Source organism: Bactrocera dorsalis, chromosome 4 (assembly GCF_023373825.1).
Source record: "Bactrocera dorsalis isolate Fly_Bdor chromosome 4, ASM2337382v1, whole genome shotgun sequence".
Lineage (NCBI taxonomy): Eukaryota > Metazoa > Arthropoda > Insecta > Diptera > Tephritidae > Bactrocera > Bactrocera dorsalis.
Window position 1 is genome coordinate 61,917,883 of NC_064306.1, and position 22,133 is coordinate 61,940,015.

Consider the following 22,133-nt stretch of genomic DNA (forward strand, 5'->3'; position numbering starts at 1 on the left):
GTATATTCGCATACGCATACGCATACGCATACAATTACATAATGTTGCAGCCCTATGCAATTATGTACATATGTATGTGTCTAACTGAGTGTGCAAACATTTGGTTGCATGTGTGTGTGTGTATATTTCCTCAATAATTCCATTACTTAACAAATTTTGAGAGTCGCTTGAGAGTGAGAGGCATAAGGGGTATGCTCTTTTAACATTTACTTGCCACAAGCAGCGCCGCAAGTTATTTTTAATTTTTTCTTTAAAAATAACAAATTATAATTAATTTGCTTATACATTTTTCTTAATTTTTTTCTTTTTCGCTTTTATTTGCTCTCTTCATTTCATATCTTTTATATTTTCTTGCTTTTTTCGCTGTGACTGTATTACCAAACATACTTTTAGGCGCGTAAATAAGTTTATTCGTCTTTGTGTGTGTGTATTTATAGGTACAATTGCAATTATGTCCTTAGTGAAAAGTAAAAATATTTGCAATTTTTCGTTTCAGCGAAATGGAAATAAATACAAGTGTTTGCATGTATATGTGTGTGTGTGTTTGCCTTTAATTTGTGAGCAGTTAGCCGCCATTTTACAAATATGTTTGTATGCAAGTATATACAAAAACTCAAATGTAAGAAGCTAGTGACGTCAGCAGCGCTCGAAAATTTTATTATATAACCGTTATATGTATGTATGTATTGCTAAATATGTATATAGGATCTAACCAACAACACAAACATACATTTTCACTACTCTAAGACACGCTAACAGAAGGCAGATAGTCTATGCATGGATGTTTGTTTCTTTGTTTGTATGTATGTATGTATCTATGTACTTTAGTGTTTTTCATACAATTGTTTTAGGAAAAGTGGTAAAAAATAGTTTTGGTTAAAAGCAAAAAAAAATATTTTTAACAAAAAAAATTAATAATAATTAATAAAAAAATTAAAATATATAAATTTATGTAATAAAAGAGTTATAAAAAATGCTAACTATGAAAATTAATAAAATTTTAAACTATATAAATATTAAAAAAAAATATTATTAAAAATTAATTTTAATAAAAAAATTAAAAATTGATTAGAAATTAAATTACATCTGCATATAAAGAGACAAAATTATATAAATAAAAATATACTAATTTTCATAAAAAAATAATTATAAAATTAATAATACTTATTAAAAAAAATTTATAAAATATTTTGAAATATACGAATATAAAAATTTTAAAAATTAAAATATATTAATTTTAGTTAATAACAATATATTGTAATAAAATAATAACAAAAACTCTATAATTTATTTGAAAAATAATGATAATACTATAATTTTTTAGCGCTAAATTCAATAAAATATATATACTTTTTAAATAAAATAAATTTACTTAAATATAAAACAAATATTTTTTAAAGAATATAAAGATATAATAATTAATAAAAAAATAATTATAAAAGAAGAAAATATTGAAAAATTTAAATTAATTAATTTTAAATAAATAAAAAATAATAATAATTAATAAGAAAATTAATTACATATATAATTATATAAAGATAAAGAGTTATAAAAATGAAAATATACTAATTTTAATTAAAAAAATTATAATTATTAATATTTTTTTAATAATTAATTAGAATAATTAATAAAAAAAATAATTACATAAGGAGAAAAAAAAAATTAATTTAAATTAAAAAAAAAATTATAAATATAAGTTAATTAATTAATTTTAAATAAATAAAAATAATAACAATTAATAAAAAAATAATTACATAAGGAGAAAAAATTATATAAATAAAAATATATTAATTTAAATTAAAAAAAAAATTATAAATATAAGTTAATTAATTAATTTTAAATAAATAAAAAATAATAAAATTAATAAAAAAATTAATTATATAATTATTTAAGTTAAAGAATTATAAAAGTGAAAATTTACTAAATTTAATTAAAAAAATTATAATTATTAATATTTTTTATAATAATTAATTAGAATAATTAATAAAAAAATTAATTATAAAAGGAGAAAAAATTACAAAAATATATTAATTTAAATTTAAAAAAATTATAATTATTAGTAAACATTTTTTATAATTTATTAAAAAATAATACTATTACAATTAATATTATTATGAATAATATTACAATAATTTTTAGCACTAATGTTTTTTTTTATAAAATTTAATAACACACATTTTTTTAATTAAAATAATTTTACTAAAAATAAAAATTAAAGAATGTGTATTTGTAATGTAGCAAATAATCAAGGAACCAAAGCGCAATGAACTGCTAGTTTAACGTTTAGCCTTTAAAGATAATGTGAATAATAGTGAAATATTTTTGGAAATTAAATTATCTTTAATTTTTCCATTTGTTTTACTATTATGCTCATTTTCTACACGTCACTGTTTGCTAAATTAATTTAAGGTCGGCAATTGATTAATTACGAAGCAGCAAGCTACTGAAGTATTAATTACAACAACAAATCTACAATCATTTTCATATACATACATTTGCTAGCATATGCATGTAAATATATATATGTATATAAGTATGTATGTACTTTTTTCAACGCTATATATGCCATTGCTAACACACCATATCAAAACTATATGCTTTTTGTTTGTTTGTCATTGTTTATATTTAGGTGTATGAACTTGTAAAGGTTTATATATGTTGCAGCGAGAAGACAAAAATAAATAAATAAAAAAGCAAAAGAAAAAATTGACAATAAAAATTAAAAATTAAATTAATTAAAAAAATAAATATAAAAAGGAAAAATATAAACAATCAACAAGAAAAAAGAAATAAATAAAATAATATATTATATAATATTAATTATTTTTCGTTAAATTAAAATTAGTTTTTGTTTATTAAAAATAGAAAATTTTGAAAATAATATATATACATCAATATGTAATTAATTATGATTAAGTTTAATTTAATTTTTTTCAAATTAAATGTAAGTAAATAGGTATTCTTTTATTAATTTAATTCGAACAAGTCTTTAAACGAAATTTCTTTTTGCAAGAATTCACTGCTTTGAGTCACATTGTATTTACGCAGGCAACATTTCCGCAACATGCCGCTAGCAACATTTATTACAGCTGTTAAATACAAATTCTGATTGAAAAGTGACAGTTCATTTTAATTTGAACAAAATTGAAGAGAATAAATAAAATTTGGTTATAAATAAATAATAATGTATAATTAAATAAATTAGTTTGTGATTATTTTAGTATAGGCGTTCATCATACTAAAAATGCCAAATAGAAGATAGGGAAAAGGGGAATGTTTAGTTAAGTATCCCATTTTGAAGAGGTTTTGCGCAAAGGGGGAGGGGGCTGGGGGCTTGATACCCCCCTCATTTGAAAGGTAATGAATGGAACTTTTGAATAATAGCACCCTTCCCCCCCTAGGACCACGGGGGGCTCTAAAATCGCGCGATTTTTTATTCCAAATTTTCGTTATATTTTCAGTATAATATATTACATTGAAACAACCGCCGCAGTACATAAGACCTACCATTTTTATTCGTTGGGTTATTACTATCTTCCTTTTGTGCTTATTTTCTTCGTCGTTTGACAGTTCATATTCAGTAATTTTGCTTACATTTCAAGGAACAGTATAAGACGTAATTGAAAGCTGTTTTATTTATTAAATTGTACATAAAATTGCAACTTAAAATTCATAATTTATCATTAATTCAATTAAATATATTTCAAAGAATGTGTGTGTGTTAAATTGGTTAAATTTTTCGCAAGCAGTGCAACAAAAACTTCAAAAGAAGAGAGCCATTTTTTGAGAAGATGTGAAAATGTGCGTTTTTGCTTACTTATATCTAAAAAACAAATTAACATTTAACAATAAATTTACATTTAAATAAAAGTTTAATTCATTGGCTATCCGTGCTATATAAATTTAAAAAAATCCGTGCACGCATTTAAGAGAAATAAGCAGCGAAAATGGGATACTTAACTAAACCCAACCCGCAATTGTTTCTGTGGGTATGCCACTGAAAGAGCCCAATCTTCTGGACACTAATTACTATTTAATATCGAACAAATGTGTATAATCGAATTAGTGAAGTGTTGGTGAATGTAAAAACTAAAAATTTTTCTTAATCTGAAGGACCTCCTCTATTCGTACATACCAATTTTAACCCCGAAATCGGGAGATGCTTTTCTAAAATTTACCCATTATAAATCAATGAAACACGCACTTTAAATAGTTGAATTGTTGAGCATGAAAAGCAAATGTCCCAAAAACCACCCGTCAGTGGCAACTATATATGTATGTACATATATATATTTTCTTAAACAGGAGAACTTCCTCTAACCGTACATACCCATTTTAAACATGAAATTTGAGGATGCTATCCTAAAATTCACCCCAAGAACTATTAGCAATACTTTGTATTTGCAATAACCGACGAAAAATCCAGAAATATGGAAAAATTTAGAAATCAAAAAAAAAACTTGAGTCACCAAGGAAATGTGCTTGGATTCGGGATTTGTAGCTTTCGGAGTCATACCAGATCTTATCATTATATTGTCCTCTCTTTTTCTTCTTTATTGGCGTAGTCGTCGCTTACGCGGTTATACATAAAGGAAAAACAAAAAGAATTTAAAAAATAACTCCATAATAAATATATAAATACGTATGCATTAAAGAAAATAGTAAATGGAAATAATTGTACTTCACTTGAAAATATGAAATTTGCCAGAAATGTTTGTAAACTTAAAAAGTGTATAAAACGCCAGTTAATTTAAAATAATTTTTTGTAGCTATTATTTAAATATATACACTGCACTTGTAATATGCACGTTTGCAACTAGAAAATATATATGTATATGTATGTGTATGTGAGTCATTTGATATACATATATATTCATTTATGTATTTGTATAATTATAGCAACTAAGCTAATGCTAGCACTGTAAGGACGAATTCTGCAAAAGGTCAACGTGTTCACGATTGATTTTGTTTTATTTTTTTGTTTTTGGTTTTTGTTGTGTTTGAAATTTGTGGTTTACGGCTTGTGGTGTTATCATCTTTATTATAATATTTTTTTCTTTATTTACGTTGTGTGTATATAATATATTTATGTATGTTGGTATGTATGCAAGTTTTTTGTTTTTGTTTGTTTGTATATATCGCTCAACACTATTCTTTTGTATAATATGCTAACAATTAGTATAACTAAAGTAATTAAATTGTTTTTTTTTTTTGTTTTTGTTTTGCTTTATTTCCTTTTTGCTATTTTCCTTTAATATTTACTTTAATTTTGCTAGTTGTATGTGTGTGTGTGTGTTTATGTTTGCATGTGAAACGCGAGTTTTTGTGGCTTTAATGGCGGTGTTTTATACTTTTTTTGTATATTGCATGTATATTTTTTATTTATGTATAAATATATTTCATATGCGTGTGTGTGTGTGTTGCATTAGAGCAGAGAACGCTAGTTAGTTAGGCAGCTAACGGGGTAATTACATACATGGAAATCTTCGCTAGTTAATTTCATTTTTAGTTTCCTTGCAACTTTACGCTTAGAACGCTTATGCTTTACAGTTATTATGCATTATTAATCTGCTAGTAAATTTATGCGCGTTAATATTTTTTTTCTCAATTTTCGCTTTTGCAAATTTTGTTCTTTTTGACTTTTGCATTTTATTTTATTTATTTATTTTTTTTTAATTTTTTTATTTTTTGTAATTTTTTATATGTATTTATATGCAAGTTATGTATGTTTGTTTAGTTATACGCACCTAATGAACATTTAATTTCATTTGCTACAGTTTCTTGTTATTGTTTTAGCATAGTTAATCAACTGCAATTTACAATTTATAAATTATTTTAATTGTTATTTTTTTTTTTTTAATTTTTTTCTCTATAATTTTTTTTTTTTATTTCATGTTTGTTTGCTTTTTTTTTTGGAAATACAGGTGTGAAGTTTCGCTTAAACTGCTAGAAGTGACTTGCAACTATTTTTATATAATATATTTACTTGTTTATATATGTTTTTAATTTTTAATATTTTTTGTTTTTATCAGCATAGTAAATATATATTTTAGCCAGTTTTATAATTTTTTAATATCTACTTATACTTTTTATTACAAAAAAACGCTTGACTTAAATATAAATTGGATTCTCCTGGCCGGTAAGTAATCGGAACATTGATGTCGGCATTGTTTTCATTAGAATCTGAAAGAAAAACGAATTAAATGAAATATTATATGAAAATATGTATATTATAAGGGATTTATTACTTTAATTGCTTGTCATTTTTTATTTTTATATTTTTTGTTTAGTTTAATTTATTGTTTTTTGTTTTTTATTTTTATTTTTTTATTTGCCTTTTTATTTATGTTTTTTTCGTTTCTTTAAATTTCTCTTTTTATTAACATCTTTTGTGTATTTTTTTAATTTATTTTAATTTTAATATTTTAATTATTTTTTTCAACAATTGTTTTTAAATTAGGTGGCAACCCTTTTCAAAAATATTTTCAAATGCAAGGTCTTTTAAAGCTCTTTTATTATAGTCATGTCATTATGATAATGAAATTATCTTTTCAACCTAATTGAAACAGGTGGCAACTCTTTACAAAAATATTCTCACCAGAAATCCATCGCAAACTTCTTTAGTTTGGCACCAATATAGTGCTATCGAATTTATATGCATTTTTTAACTTAAAGTGTTGAAACAGGTGGCTACCTTGCACCAAAATAGATTCAAATGTATGCCATTTTAACACACTTTTTGTTTGCTACCCATATTGCAATAATTGATTTGTCTTTACAATTTGAAGGGATTGAAAATTTTAATTAGATGGCAACCCTACCACAAAAATAGTTTAGAAATGTGAGCTTTCGCAAATTTCAACAATTTGTAATACTTGCTCTTAATTTTTTTGACTTAAATTTTTCAAAACAGGTGGCAACTTTTTCTCATTGAAGTCTCTATCTGTACAATTAAACTAATAAATTTCGAGGTGAATTTTTTTAGAATTTAAATAAGATCAGTTTCAACAATTTCAAAACTTCGTACGATTTTGACTCCTTAAATTATTTTTATTAGGGTCTCACTCACCTCGCCCACTGACGTCGCCAGCAAATTGACGATCTTCTCATGTGGCACCGCCACCACGCTTTGATTATTGATTTCAATAATGCGATGGCCCACGCGCACACCACCACGCTCAGCGATGCCGCCACGCAGCAAGCTGCAGATCTGTAACGGTAAAATAAGTTAGAACCTTCGCACTAATTCCCGTATGCTTCATATAATTTTTTTCTGCACGCCACTCACCACACCATTTTGTACGCTGAAACCCAATTGGTACTTGGTGTTGGGTCGCTTGATCTTCACCTCAACCACGGGGGCGCACGGCACCACTGTAAACTTCACCACAGTCTGGTTTTTCGTATTCTTTATGTACGTCTGACACGTGGAAAGCGGCAACCCCACCAAACTCAGGCCATTGATGGCAATCAGCTGATCACCAATATTCAATTGACCACAACGCGCCGCCGCGCCGGACGACATGAGATTCGCTATGACCACCGTGGGCAGCATTGAACCCCAACCGCTCTCCACAATGACCACACCCAAGATTTCGCCTTTAGCTTTCGGTACTACAACCTCCTTTTGTAGTTCCTTCTTGGCGAATATCTCCAGCTCATCGCCGAAGATCTCCTGACTGTTGAGCACCTCCTGATAGTCCATTTCTTTGACAAAGCTATGATCCTCAATTCCGTTCGCTTTCAGGAACTCCATGTAGGCCACCTGGAAGGCCTGTCCAATTGATTGTGCGATAAATTGCGCCTCATCACTCTCGAAGACGTGACAGATCATTTTCGGTGTACGATTCGGTTTGGGCGCATCGTCAATGTCCTGCGGCACGAAACGACGTCGCGCCATCAGCACGACCAGATCGCCAATATCCGCTATGTAGGAGATGGTGCGCAGCGCATGATCCATCATGATCTCCTTGAGATCGGTGTTGAGTACCATTATCTTCTCGGTTGATATGAAGAGATCCACTTCGGTGCTGGGCTGTACATCGCCGTCGGGTGCCTAAAAATTAAGCGTATGAAGGTACAAATTAGTATCGTATATAGAGTGGTCAAAGGGGTAAAGAAATGCAAGCAATTTACTTTATTTACTAGGTTTTTTAAAGCAAGAGATGGCGTGACAAATGAGTCGAATACTTACCAGGGCCTTTAGTTGGTCCCGCAGAGCAAAGAAGAATGTTCATGAAAATACAAAGCATATTCAATATTACATACATATGTTTAGAATAAATGTCCACGAGTTTCAAAGCAGATAACGGGACTAACACATGTTTTAGAATATTTTTTAATTTAATAATAGGAAAATATTGTATTCGACTTAAAATTAATATACTATCTATATGCTATTTTTACAAGTAATATCTCCTGGTTTTCATAAATAATATAAGTAAATATTAATATTTAATTCATGTAGCTGTTTCGGATACTCTGAGTATGTCGTTAACTTTCGAAAGCCTAGGCACTGATTTCTGGGTCTATTTCACACATTAGTTGCTTCATATTGGCTTGTCTCCCGACCGTTCTTCAAGAGCTCTCACAAAAACGTCAAAAAGCTTCAAGTCGACCTGCCGAGGTGATCGATGGACGGCGCCCTGGTGGCTGAGATCTGTGTAACCGTGTAACGAACTGCTTTGTATGAGATGCCGTCTTACCCCAACTTAAATGTATATGAAAGAAGTCTGACACTTGTGAAGGTTTCTTAATAGCAATTCGTAAGTTATACTGAAATGGCTATTGCAAAGTCCGCGGAGCTGCCCTGTAATACATCTGCAGGTAATTCCAGCGTCAACATCTACGTAGACAGCCAAGCAGTAATCAAGGCAGTAACCTCGTATCGCATATCGGTCATAATTGTCTTGGGAATCAGGGCAGCATTGATAAGTGCAAGCAACTTCACTTCTACTGGTGTCATGCCGCAAGGGCATCGAGGGCTATGTAATAATGGATGAGACTGCCAAGAATGGTGTACGACTAGCACCCGAAAACGTGATCAACATTGGGAAACCCTATAGACAATTATACGACGATTTGGACAGGAGCGTGGTAAGGAAGATCAAACCCCAATAGAAAGAGCTACCTGGGAACTCCAAAAGTCATGTCCAAAACGGTAGATCGGAAGGTCACAAAATTCCTATTGGCACTCAATAGAAAAAACTGTAGTTACATGATCGGAATACTAACTGGTCACTGTATGATGGCGACACACGCCCGCAAGATGGGGCTGATAAGTCGAAAAGACTGCAGGAGATGTCTAGAGCAAGACACCGGGGAAACAATGGAGCATTTTCATGCAGTTGTCCAGCATTGGCAAGACTACGCTGTAAGCATCTGGTATCCCCACGGTATGATACACTGGAGAAGGTATCGATAATGAGACCGCAGGTCTATTAAAATTCGCGTAAAGCGCAGGCATCATAGGATGGATCTCACGGACCTAGTTGAACTCCATCTGACATCACAAAAGATCAAAATTGGTCTATGCTTGGCTCATTGGCCTACCAGATTAGGTCAAGTTAACCTAACCTAACTTAACCTTAAAACAGAAGTTTATACCCCCTTCCTATTTTAACAAGCTCTATCTTAAAAATTACGAAAATATTTAATTAAATTACACAAAATACTTAGTCTTCGATTTTGTAGGTCTAGAAATTACATCATGCAGATTTAATGTACTCATGATTAGCAAGATCTAGCCAATTCAAACTACCATTAAACACACTTTTTTGGTGGTAAAATTTTAAGTAAAGACTCACCTTAATGCGTGAAACCGCCTCTTCGGCTTGCATCATGCGCGTCGACTTCGTGGGTTGGCCCTCACATACCAGCTGTGTGGAGCCGAGATACTTGGCGCGGAAGAGTACGCCCTCGATAAGCACTGCGCCACCTGTTTTTGGTCGAGAGCGTGTGTGCAGACGTATTTTTGTTGAACAGTGTTGAGTTTTGTTTGAAGTTAGCGGGTGACAAAAGTGGTTTTATGTTAGAGGTTTAAATAGGATTTTAATAAGATTTTTGTCTACTTTTCTTTTTTTTTAATTTTTTGTTTAATTAGAGCAAAGTTTCTAATATAAAGCAATTACTAAGTGACCGTGACGCAATGTTTGGAGTCGGAGTGATGGTTGATTTTTATACACTTTATTTTGGATTTGATTATATATTATATTTGGATTTTGTTAGCTATGTTCTTCATATACTATGCTAGAGATGTGCACTGATAAATAAAATAAAAAATTTTTTGGACGTTTGAATTCGATTAATAACATGATCTAAATTATATATATTTTTATTTCAAGATGAAAATTAATTTTGAACAAAAGAGATATTAGGGATGTGAAAAAATATGTTATAAAATTTATCGAATGAAGAAGTTATTGTCTTTTCGTGTATTCTATATTTATTTATTTTTTAATTTCAAAAACGATAAATATTTAACTTCAAAAAAGTTATCGATAAACTATAAACATTTAATTTCAAAAAAGTTATCGAAAAGTATAAATATCGATATTTTAAGCAGAATTATTTTTATGCACTTTTCTATTGCTAAATAGATAAATTTAATGTTGCAGTTAAACTATTATTAAAAGATATCGAATTCCTTTTTGTTTATCGATTATTATTTACTCATTATTTTTAAACCAATTAATTCTGAAAAAATTTATCACTAAGAAAATACTACAAAATCATTCTTAATTCAGCGATTTCTAAAAATCGATTATTACTTATTTATCTTTGGAAGTGAATTTTTAAAACCAAAGAACAAAAAATCAACGAAAATGCATTGGTTTAGATTATTTTATGCTACTTTTTTATATTTTTTCAGAAAACCGATTTATCGTTCGATATTTTTTAAAAATTATCGATAAGTTTAGTGTGCACAAAAAATCACTTTTTTCATTATTACTTAAATTTTTAAAATTTTGTGACGTTTGTGACCATAATCGAAATAATAGTTAAAAATAATCGATTACTTAGTAGGCACTAAAAATTAACATAATTTTAAGATTTGAGCGTTTAGTTGAGACAAATATATTATTAATATCGAATAATGAATTCGAGTAATCATTTAGAAAAATCGAAATAGTGATTAAAATCAATCGATAAGCGATTGTTAGATAATAATCGATAATTCAGTAGGCGGTCAAAACCATATTGCGATTTGAGCGTTTAGTTCAGATGAAAATTATTTCCGATTAAAAAAGTCGAAATAAAAGTTAGATAATAATCGATTACTTTAGGTAAAAAAAATCATATAGCTAAATTGCAAAGTTTGTATATATAAACTGTAAACTTTGAAAACTTGAGCGTTTAGTTGAGATGAAAATTATTATCGATTAAAAAAGTCGAAATAATTAATAGATAATAATCGATTATTTAGCAGGCGATAAAAATCATATATGTAGCTAAACTGAAAAATTTTGAGCGTTTAGTTTAAATAAAAATTATTATCGATAACAAAAAAGTCGAAATAATTATTAGGTAATAATCGATTACTTAGTAGGCGATAAAAGTTACTATTATTGATTCAAAGCCGATTATTAGAAAATAATCGATTTTTATCGATTTTCGAGCTAATAGTCAAAAATAATCGATAATTGATCATTGATAAAAATCGATAAAAATTAAAATGATATCATTTCAAAGATTTAATCTTAAAATTTAACAGTGAAGTTTCCTAATTTCATTGTCTTTTCACTCCCCCACTCTTCGCCATCACGGTCACTACACTAAAAGTATATAATTTTCTAAGTATATAAATATAAAAAACATTTAGAAATATTATCTTACAAAGTATGCGGCGGTTTGAAAGCAGTTTTACATAATTGTTTGTTTTTGTTTTTTTGTTTGTTCGTCAGAAAACGAAACGTAACGGAACGCATGCAAAAATAAAGAGTTATCACAGATTAGCAGAATGTTGAAAATATCTCAGTTGTACTAGAAGAATGTAGTTGAAATAGAAAATCGTCGATCGATCGTGTTGTACAAATTAAAAAATAACAACTGCAAATGGGCGTCACTCAGTCAAACACGAACACTACCAACGCACTTCGTAACAAACGAACAAAAAGAACATATACGAACATACCAGAGAATTTGGAAAAATATACTAAATATCGAGACTACAACAACAATTTGTTTGATGCAATTTTGATGAAAATTATCGGAAACTCTACACGAACTCATTTGTAGTGTTCGGCAGCGGCGCGAGCGACTCGGCTACTACGGCAAATTTCAGCGCAACTAACTAGTAATTGAACTCGCGCGGCTGCTGCACGCCCATTTACAACAATGCTATTCTAATAGTAACAACAACAACGTTGACTAAAATTGGCATAACGACACTACTTGCTCGAAGATAAACCCAATACATTTACCTTCTTTGTTCTTACTCTTTTTGACTTTTTTCTCGCCACTGGTGCTATTGGAGCCAGCGGAGCTGCTGTGACCACCGCCACCACTGCCACTGCCGCCCACACCGACACCGCTGCCATTGCCACTGACGTTGCCGCCAACACTGCCATTCGCATTGCCGGTGCCGAGGAGGCCGATGCCACCACCAACACCACCGCTACCAGTACCGCTACCACTGCCGCTGCCGCTGCCACTGTTGCTGCCGCCGCTGTTCGCCAGGCCATTTGAGTTGATCGTCGACAAATCGTGTTCTTTTTTCGAGTTAGCGCTGATGCAGGCGGAGCCATCGGAACCGCCCGGACTGCCCATACCCACGACGCAGTCTTGCACATCGATGGACTTCAGCGGCGACTTGTCGCTGTGCTCCGACGATGACATGGAACCGTCAATGTCGAGCAGTTTGCTAGTGGAATTCTTCGGTGGTATCGGCGGTGGGATTTCGGGCATGGTCGAGAGCAAGGCATTGTAGCCGTTGCGTGTCTTGGTGCTCGCCATTTGTTTGGGCGAGATTTTCGAGAGCAACGAGGAACGTGGCTTGCGCGACTCCCACGATTTGTTTTCATCATAGTAACCCTGATCGTCGAGTCGTTGATGGCCGAGCAGGCGATCCGTTTCGAGATCGGTGTCGACATCATCTTCGTCGGCGCTCAAATTCTTCGAATGATGTCCCGGCGAGGAGGCGAGCAGACTTTTATTGGCGCTATTATCCAAATGGCGTGGCAGCCAAACGGGCGAGTTCATCACAGGCGAAGGCGTACGCGGCATGCTGCGTTCGGGTATGGGTGGTGGTGGCGGTTGTGATTGCGTTTGCGATTGTGCCTGTGACTGTGTTGATGGCAACGTTTGCGTGGTTGGCAGCAGTTGTGTTTGCGTGTGCGATTGGTTGGTGGCGCGTAGCGCATTGTTCAGCACCGACGGTGCATTGCTGCTGCTGCCGCTCTGATGCTGTGTGCTGTGTAGTTTGTTGCGGTTGAGTGTTGAGCTGATGGCCGAGGCCACCGATGTCACGCCGCTACCGCTGTTAGAGCCGAGCGCTGTGCCGAGTGCATTTATGGGCGATGTGGTGCTCGGCGGTGGCGCTCCGTGTGAGTTGTTGTCTTTGTAGGGCGTGGGTTGTAGTATCTCCGGCTCCGGACTGAGTATGTTGGGCTTGCGGTGTGGTGCGGGTGCCGGTGGTGGTGGCGTCATCTGCACCATGTCGGGACGATGGAAAATACCTGCGGTAATGTGAGAATAAAAGATTTTAGTATGCAGCTTCTCTCTAAATGGCTGAAAATCATCTATAAGACATACTTATCGAGTAAAGTGAGTCCAACTCGGGATCGATATTCTTGAATACTTTATTATTGCTGTTACTGGTGGGACTCTGACCGAGCAGCTCACGTTCGCGTCCATCTCGCTTCGTGCTCGAACGCACCGACTCGCGTCCAGAGTCCTCGTGCATACCCAGTGCCGAAGTGGGACTATCGTTTTTATGCAAATATGTTGTATCGTGCATAATATTCGACGATATTGAGTTGTTACGCGGCTCGCCGCCAACACCACCACCGCCGCCATCGGTTGTCGAGATGGTCAGATTATTCATGCTATTTATACTGTTGTTGGTGGACAAACGTTTCATATCCATCAACATCGATATGCCACCACTGCCGATGGGGTTGTGATGTATCGCGGCGCTCGGCTGTTGCAAATTATTATTGAGATTATTTTGGTTCTCCGTATCGGAGGTGTGACCCGACGATAAGCCATCCTCAAGTACCGGCATGCTGGAGGCATAATATTTTGTGTAGTTGGAGCAAGATGTCGAAACACCATTGATTTCACCGGAGAGACCTGTTAAGTGAATCGAATGGTTAGAATTTTTGAAAGTTTTCTGGGTCTGTATTCCTATTCGGGTAAGAGCCTCTCAATGCACATGGGAGGTGGGTGTCAATTTCTTTCCTAGAATTGAAAAATGAAAACTGTTTCGATTCAGATATTTCAAAAAGCTAACATATAAAGAGAATGGAATAAAATTCATGGGATCCCGAGGTTTCATTAAAATATAGAAGTTTATAAGCAACGGTCTACATTTGGGAAGCTTTTGCCAGTTGCCCGCTAAGCATCGGGGCAGAGCCGTTAGTTATCGGGGTACGGTCTCGGATCAGATGATCCACCATCAAACTTTTTCTTGAAGTTAGACCTAAGCACCGGAATATATGAGCTAGGAATTTGGGATACGGTCTTGAATTATTTGATTGACAATCTTACTTTTTCCTAAAGTTCGACCTAAGCACCGGGATATTGGAGCTAGGAATCGGGAGCTGAGAATCGGTCTCGGATCAGATGATCCACGATCGACTTTTCATCAAAAAACTGACCTAAGCATCTGGATACAGCCGCTAGGGATCGGGTTACTCTCGAATCAGAAGACCCACTATCAAACTTTTTCTTGAAGCATCGAAGTTCAGGAGCTAAGACTTGGGAGATGGGTGTCGGTTTCAGATCAGATGGCCTACGATCGACATTTCAAATGAAATTCGACTTAAGTATCGGGTTACAGGTGCTAGGAACCGGAATGAAGTCTCGGATCTGATGGCTTACGATCGACTTTTCATCAGAAGTTCGACCTAAGCATCGATATATAGCAATTAGGGATCGGGGATCAGACCTTTTATCTGAAGTTGGTCCCAGGTAAATGGAACGTAGACGTATTTATATCCGGTCATATGCATCGACAACCTCCAAAACTATCAGGAGATGGGCTTATGGTACTAGAACACCAATAACTAACAGTTCTTTTTATAACCTATGACTTACTGTCCAAATCGCCACAATTCGAATCATAGTCTGTTGTCTCTGGCGAATAACGGTAAGTACTCGGCGTGTCCAGTTGATTATGATTGACGCCATCTTGTTGGTCCAATTGTTCGCCGCTGCTGCGACTGGCCGAATCCAAAAAGAAGTCGAAGTCGCGCATCAATGGACTAGCGGTAAAGCGACGCCGATGTGCATTTGTCGAATTGTTATAGTTGTTGCTATTGCTGTTGCTATTATTGCTACTGTTATTGAGTTGTTGCTGTTGCTGTTGTTGTTGCTGACGTTGCGACTGTGTTTTCCTCTGACGTGAGTCCTGAGCAGTTTGCAGCGGTTGCGGTGGCTGCTGCTGCAAATAATGTTGCTGTTGTTGTTGTTGCGATTGTTGTTGACGATACAGTGTGGGTGTTGGTGATGTTTGCAAATGTATTTGTGTTTCACGCTGATTGCTGCGTTGTTGTATTGTTGTTTGCAGTTGACGCATTTGGTTGTTATGTTGTTGCTGCAGTTGGTGGTGGTGTTGTTGTGGCTGTATACCATCCATATCTACACCCATTAAGCCGTCATCATCATCGTCGTCGTCATCTTCTTCGTCCTCGTCGTCTTCGTCGTCGTCGGCATCGATATTCACATTCGATGGTGAGTCCAATTCATCGTCGTCACCATGACCCAAATTGCTATGGAATTCGTATTGGATGTCCTGCAAGTGAAAATAGAAAGTTATTGGAATGGTCATTATAAAAAAATATTAAGTGGATTTTGTTTCAACGAAGCAGCATTGAAGTTATTGAATCTGAAATTTGAGGTTATGGGCTACTTTCAACCGAAGTAAGATGAATATAGGCCTATCTGGAAACTAGAATCCTTTCAAAAATTCGGTCTGAAAGGACCTAGGTTTTGAAAGCAACAAAGAGAAAACAGATCAGACTTTTCGACAGTTTCAGTTCTTGCTAAATTCTAGGTCAAATCTAAACTAACGTCTCAAAACCGTGGTTACTCTGATACCATTACGGTAAAGCTCATACCACCACAGATTATCAGACTGAGATGTTTCTCCATTAAGATAAGATTGAGGTCTCAGAAATGTCGAAAGGAATTGTAAATTAGGGATATTTTTCTCTCTAAGATTTTTTATGAAAAATTGATCTCATAGAGCTCAGACCTACAGAATTGTAATGACAGTCAGAGATATTTATCGATCTAAGTTTAGGTATACTTTCTAAAGGATATGATAAATAATTGGGGTTATACATCAGCCTGTGTACCTCATAAAATTTCGATTTGGTATGAGCCATACTACAATTATAGTAGAACTCACAATGGAGATCAAATACATATTCTTTAGAATCAATTTCTTTGAGGCTTAAATTACGCTGTGAGGTCCAACTTTACTTCTTCAGGTTCAAGCATACACTTCTAGATCTCGGCGAACGTAATATCACTACTAAACTTTTGTTGAACCTCGATTGGGCACAATAGACCTAAGATCACGATCCAACCCTCGTCTATCTATCTGGACCTCGATCGAATTTAGTTATCTATGATCATGATTCCTCCTTTTAATCAACTTACAACACTGTCTACATCGCTGCCATTCTCAATCGGTCGATCGTCCATCGATGGACACTTGAAGAACTCTTCGAGCACCTTGCGCGTCTCGGAGAATTCATAGAGGTAGTCGAACGTCGACGACTTGGTTGGTATGCTGAAGGCGCTGCTACCGATCGCCGTCAACGGCTTGCAAGCCGCATTGCTAGCACTTGGCGGCATTGTTGTGGTATTCGACGCGTTAACCGCCGGCGATTCGATGGTGAATGTGGGCGTGGTCGGTATACCCGATGTGGAAATGGCCTCCGGTGTGGTTAAATCGGAAATTGTGCCTATTTCGGAGACGTCATTGCTCGTGTCCTCGGCGTTATTGTCCAAAGTGCAAGTTGTGGGCGGTGAAGATTGCCGTTGTGGCAGCGTTTGTGGTTGCTGATAATCCTGTTGTTGCTGTTGCTGCTGGTGTTTAGAGTTGCTGTGGCTCAGCAGCGCAATTGGTGGAGTGCTTTCACGCGGCGGCGAAATAATACGCTGCAATGTAAAAGTGTAAAATATTAGGTGACGGAAGAGAGGGAAGTAAGTAGAAGGATCTACCTGTGGAAAACCGGGACGCGCCGGGTATTGCTGTTGTGGTGAATTGTGCGTGGTTGTTGTAGCGTTGGTGTGTTGACTGCTGCCGCCTCCGCCACCGTTATTGGAGGCGTTTATTGTTGTCGCTGTCTTTGTCAGCTGTTGTTGGCTATGCGTTTGCTGCGCATTCGACCCGGTCGCATCTGCTTCCACTTCTTCCTCTGCAGCGGAGGACGCTTCTGCTTCGTCTTCGACTCCAGCGGGCACGACAACTACTGCCTGACCGCCAATGCGACGTGGTGAGCCTTCGTATTCTGTGCATAAAATAATAGTAATAACAGTAAACTATGTGGCGCAAGAGATCACTCAGCTCCAACTCACCTATGATGCCGTGTCGCGTCTCGACTGCGCGCATTGTGTAGCTACTTCGATCCAAGTATCTCTTTGGATGATCCTTATACATTATTGACGTGTTATTGTTGCTTGTGTTGTGACTTCCGGTTACCTCTACAACGCCATGCTGGTCGTTGAGGTCTTCCTCAGCATAGTCTTCTTTGTTATCATCGACCAGTGTCAAGGATGGGGGCTGTCTGTGGTGTTCTTGTTGCTGAAGCTGCTGTCGTGTTGACGCAGGTGAGATTGTGGGGGCACTTGTGTCGGTTGTTACTCTCAAGTCTGCAAGTGGAAAGGAAAAGGCTTAGTTGATGGCGGAAACTCGATTGTTGTATTGTTGGCTGAAGCACATTTCGGCAGCAAAATGAATAGTTTTAAGCGGATTATTGTAGCCGAGAGAGTGCAAATTTGGTCAAAGTTTTAAAGGGTTTTTTGTATTTAAAACAATTTTAGATAGGTGGCAACTCTATTTTAAAAAATATCTCTTTTAAAAATTTGCTCACGCTTTCCGAAAAGCTTTCTCGGAATCCTTGCGTTTAAAAAGCATTTTGTACTATTTTTGATTTTTTTATTTAGGTGGCAACTATATTTAAAAATATGCTTTAAATGAAAACTTTGCTGACTTTTTCGGAATGGTTTTGTTATATTTGACAGATTCTTTAAAATATTTATAGGTTAGATTTATTTTAAAGGTGGCAACTCTATTTTAAAAAATATTTAAACTGAAAAATTTTCGTGCATTTTTCGTAAAATTTTCTTAAAACCCTTAAATTTGGAAAACATTTTGTATATACTATGTATATTTTTCATTTTGCCGTTAAGTGGCAACTCTATTCTAAACTATGCTTTAGATTTTAAGTATATGTAAATCAGGAATTTCTCACTTTCCTTAAAGCTTTCTTGAAATATTTGCATTTAAAAAACATTATGTAATTTTTTAATTAGGTGGCAACTCTTTTTTCAAAAATATCTAAAATGAGACATTTTTGAGCATTTTTCGAAAAACTTTCTTAAAACCATTATATTTCCAAAAACAATTATAATATTTTTAATTTTCTCATTAAGTGGCAACTCTATTTTATTATAGATATGCTTTATATACAGACTTTGCCGGTACTTTCTTAAAACTTTTGCTATGTTTGACAAATTTTTTGAAATATTTCTGGGTTTAATTTCTTCAAGAGGTGGCAACTCTACTATAAACTTTGAGTACACCTAAAAGAGCCTCCAAAAGAGCTCATGAAGATTATTTTAGCGAATTCCTTCTATGGTTTTGACCCTTGCTATCTAGTTTATGAAGACAATGCTTTTGGTTCTGATTGAAAATAGGAGCCTTTCTCGAGATTTCTTACCTTCGATGGCTACAAGAAGCACAATTCATTTTTGGAACTATGTATTCTGGGGAGTTACCCTGTTTGAGTATGAAATTACTGTTATGATAGGATAAAGCTATTTTTTTTTATTTTTACGATATCAGACCAAACTGTTTTAAGTATAATAAAGACACTTAAATGTGTGTACTCACTTTGCCAACTTTCGGTTATGTCGTCGAAGACCACCATCTCGCCATTGTTAGCCACATTATTATGTCCATTTGTATCAGCTACGTTACTATTTTTCATAGAGTTACGATGTTTTACCGCTTGATAGTGCTCGGATCCGACTGGATAGGGGTCTCTGCAGCGTACCTGTTCCCTTTCATATTCACGTTCCTTTTCGCGTTCTCTGCCTTTCTCCTTATCCCGACCGCGCTGCTCTCTTTCCCTGTCGCGTTCCCGCTCTCGTTCCCGTTCCCACTCGCGTTCGCGTTCTCTTTCTCTTTCCCATTCACCATAAGCTGCGGCCACTTTACGCTGTTCCCTTTGTTCACGGTCACGCTCTCTTATTTCCCGTTCTACGAGTATACTGTTATCGCTCACGCTAATTACGTGCTGTTGTTGGTCCAGCGATGTTTTACTGCCGTACAAATAATGACTGGCTAATGGTGTGAGACCCTCCGCGCACGAATCCTGCACGGCTTGTAGACTATTATGTTGCTGTTGTTGTTGCTGCCTTTGCATTTGCTGTTGCTTGGCGTGGTAACCGCGTTTGCTAGTCGTTTCGGCGTACTGCTCGCCAGTTGGAGCTTCCATCGTGTTGCGTCCAAGGCGACTAATGTGCTGTTGTTGTTGGTGATGCTGTCGCGTCGGCATATTGTAGCTGGAGTTGGTGTAAGGCTGCTGCTGTTGTTGTTGTTGGTGATATGAGCGCCGCACCGAGCTCATGTGTGCTGCAGTAGCAATCGGTCCTGTCGTTGACGCTGTGGGACCGAAACCTGACGACTGTGTGCCCATAGGTGTTCCCATATCATGCGGCTCCTCCGCATCGGCCAGCTCGTTATAGTGCGACTGCAAGCGCGCATCTGCATTATCGGCCTGCACTTCACTTGTATTACCATGACGCACCGTGTCCCAGTAGTTGCCGTCCTTAATGAAGGGATTCTGGTTCAAGTTTCCGGCAGCCGCGTTCGCACCATTATGATTGTTGGACTGTTTGTGCTGCAATTGCGATTGTGTTGAGGAGTTCGTAAAATGCCCATACGACTGCTGTGAGGGATGGTGGTGCGACCCGTAACTGGCGCGTTTGCGCGGCATCTCGTAACTGTTGCTATTATCGCCGGTCTGATGGTGGCGCTGACGCGTTGGACCCTGCGAATGTTTCGTTTCCGTGTGATAGTAGAATGTAGGTGGATACGAGGGCACTGGCAGCTCTTCGTCTTCTATATGCGCGCTGTCGTTTAAGATGTCGTCGTCGTCAACGACGTCGCTGTAGTGGCCTTCGTGACGTTTGTCGTTGCGCGTACGACGTCCGCTCGCGTTGCCTTTATCTTCGTCGCCGAATTTGTGCTGTGTGCGCGTAGCGCGCGTCAATGGTTTCTCCTCCACGCTGTCGTTGTGACTGAGAAAGGGATTAGTCGAAATGCGCGGCGTCACCGACGACAGCGATTCGGATGAGACCGAAGACGTTGAGGGCGGCGGCGGCGATTGGGTGATAATATTGACGCTCTTGTAGTAGTTCACTGGCGGTTGTGGCGATGGCTGTGAGGCGGCTCGTGTGCTCTCCGCGGACTCACCGTACACGATATCGCGGTCAAAGGTCGAACTCACGCGTTGCTTGTAGGCCGCGCTGTGCTCTTGACTCTGACTTTTGCTGGGAATGCTGCTGTTGCGACTGATTGTCGGCTGGCTGCCGTTGGGCGACAACTGACGTGGTCTACACTTGGGAAACAACAACGATATTTGATCGTTTAGCAGTGGCGGCGAGCTCGAGAGTAACGCTTGCGATAAATTTACAGTTGCTGCTGTTGTTGTTGTCGGTGACTTTGTGTCGCTTGTCGTTTCATGACTTTGTGGCTGCGGCTCAACGCTTGCGGTTTCCTCCTCCAATGTTCTTGTCAATTTATTTGTTGTTGTTGCTGTTACTGTTGTTGTTGTTGTGGGTGTAGCGCTGCTGCTATTGCTGCTGGGCTGGCTGTCGTCAATTGCGTTGCCACTGCCACCGCCGTTGTAGCTTGTCGGTGAAGGTCGCGTCTGCTGGTGTGTTGTATTGTGGTCGCCAACAACAACAACACTCTCCTGCCCCGTTACGTTGTCGCCGGTACTTAGTGCGCCAGCGGTTTTTGTTGAAACCCTGCTTTTGTTGTTGCTGTGTCTGCTGCTATTGCTGTTATTGTTGTTGCTGTTGCCACCAACACCGTTTAATGCTAATGAGTTGTAATAGCTGTGCTGTGCCGCTGACGATGATGGATGGTAATATGATTGTGTGTGCTGCTGCTGTTGCTGATGTTGTTGTTGTTGGTTTTGTTGCTGGGATGTTGATCTCTGGTAATTGGAATTGTTTGCGGTTGCAGTTGTGTTTGCGGTTGTCGAGCCTAGTGTCGCCGCTGCCGCTGATTGCTGTTGTTGTTGTTGTTGTTGTTGCAGTTGCTGATGATGTGAATGATGATTTGAGCTACTCGTTGGTTGTCCAGCAGCAATTGTTGTTGTTGTAGTTGTGCTTACCATTATTATTGCCAATGCACTGCAATCGCGTTGACAATTAACGGTATAACGGTACGCGTATTCACATGCAGCGTTGCATTTGACATTGACGAGCCGAAGTGGAATCGGAAAATAGAGAAAATGAGAGAAAAAGTGTGGTTATAGCTTATGCCGCATTTTTTATTTATTATAAAAAATTGTATATTAGGGTGAGCCAAGAACTATTCTCTCGAATTTATGGATTAAAATGAACGTAAGTACTACTATGGGCAAAAAATAGTAAGACTTTGTTCAAAATTTTTAAATTCTTATTTTTTCTTCTATGTGGTTCCCGTCAAAATAGTCCCCCTA

General features: G+C 36.2%; 1 protein-coding gene across 14 annotated transcripts in view; it reads right to left on the reverse strand.

The window, feature by feature from the left end:
- Positions 1–5,166: 5,166 nt before the first annotated feature.
- Positions 5,167–22,133, reverse strand: part of LOC105229813 (probable serine/threonine-protein kinase DDB_G0282963) — a 191,185-nt gene continuing 174,218 nt past the window's right edge. For 11 of the 14 annotated variants that reach the window (XM_049454233.1, XM_049454238.1, XM_049454231.1 and 8 more), the window contains 11 exons: positions 19,289–21,822; positions 17,752–18,045; positions 17,395–17,684; positions 16,828–17,331; positions 15,259–15,955; positions 13,753–14,292; positions 12,423–13,676; positions 9,807–9,937; positions 7,289–8,056; positions 7,070–7,210; positions 5,167–6,183 (listed from right to left, as the gene is read on the reverse strand). In XM_049454233.1, coding sequence (XP_049310190.1) covers positions 6,112–6,183; positions 7,070–7,210; positions 7,289–8,056; positions 9,807–9,937; positions 12,423–13,676; positions 13,753–14,292; positions 15,259–15,955; positions 16,828–17,331; positions 17,395–17,684; positions 17,752–18,045; positions 19,289–21,806 — 7,209 coding nt within the window. In that variant the 5' untranslated portion in view covers positions 21,807–21,822 and the 3' untranslated portion in view covers positions 5,167–6,111. The remainder of the gene's footprint in view (positions 6,184–7,069; positions 7,211–7,288; positions 8,057–9,806; positions 9,938–12,422; positions 13,677–13,752; positions 14,293–15,258; positions 15,956–16,827; positions 17,332–17,394; positions 17,685–17,751; positions 18,046–19,288; positions 21,823–22,133) is intronic. The other 3 variants (XM_049454241.1, XM_049454240.1, XM_049454242.1) reach the window with 3 other exon arrangements.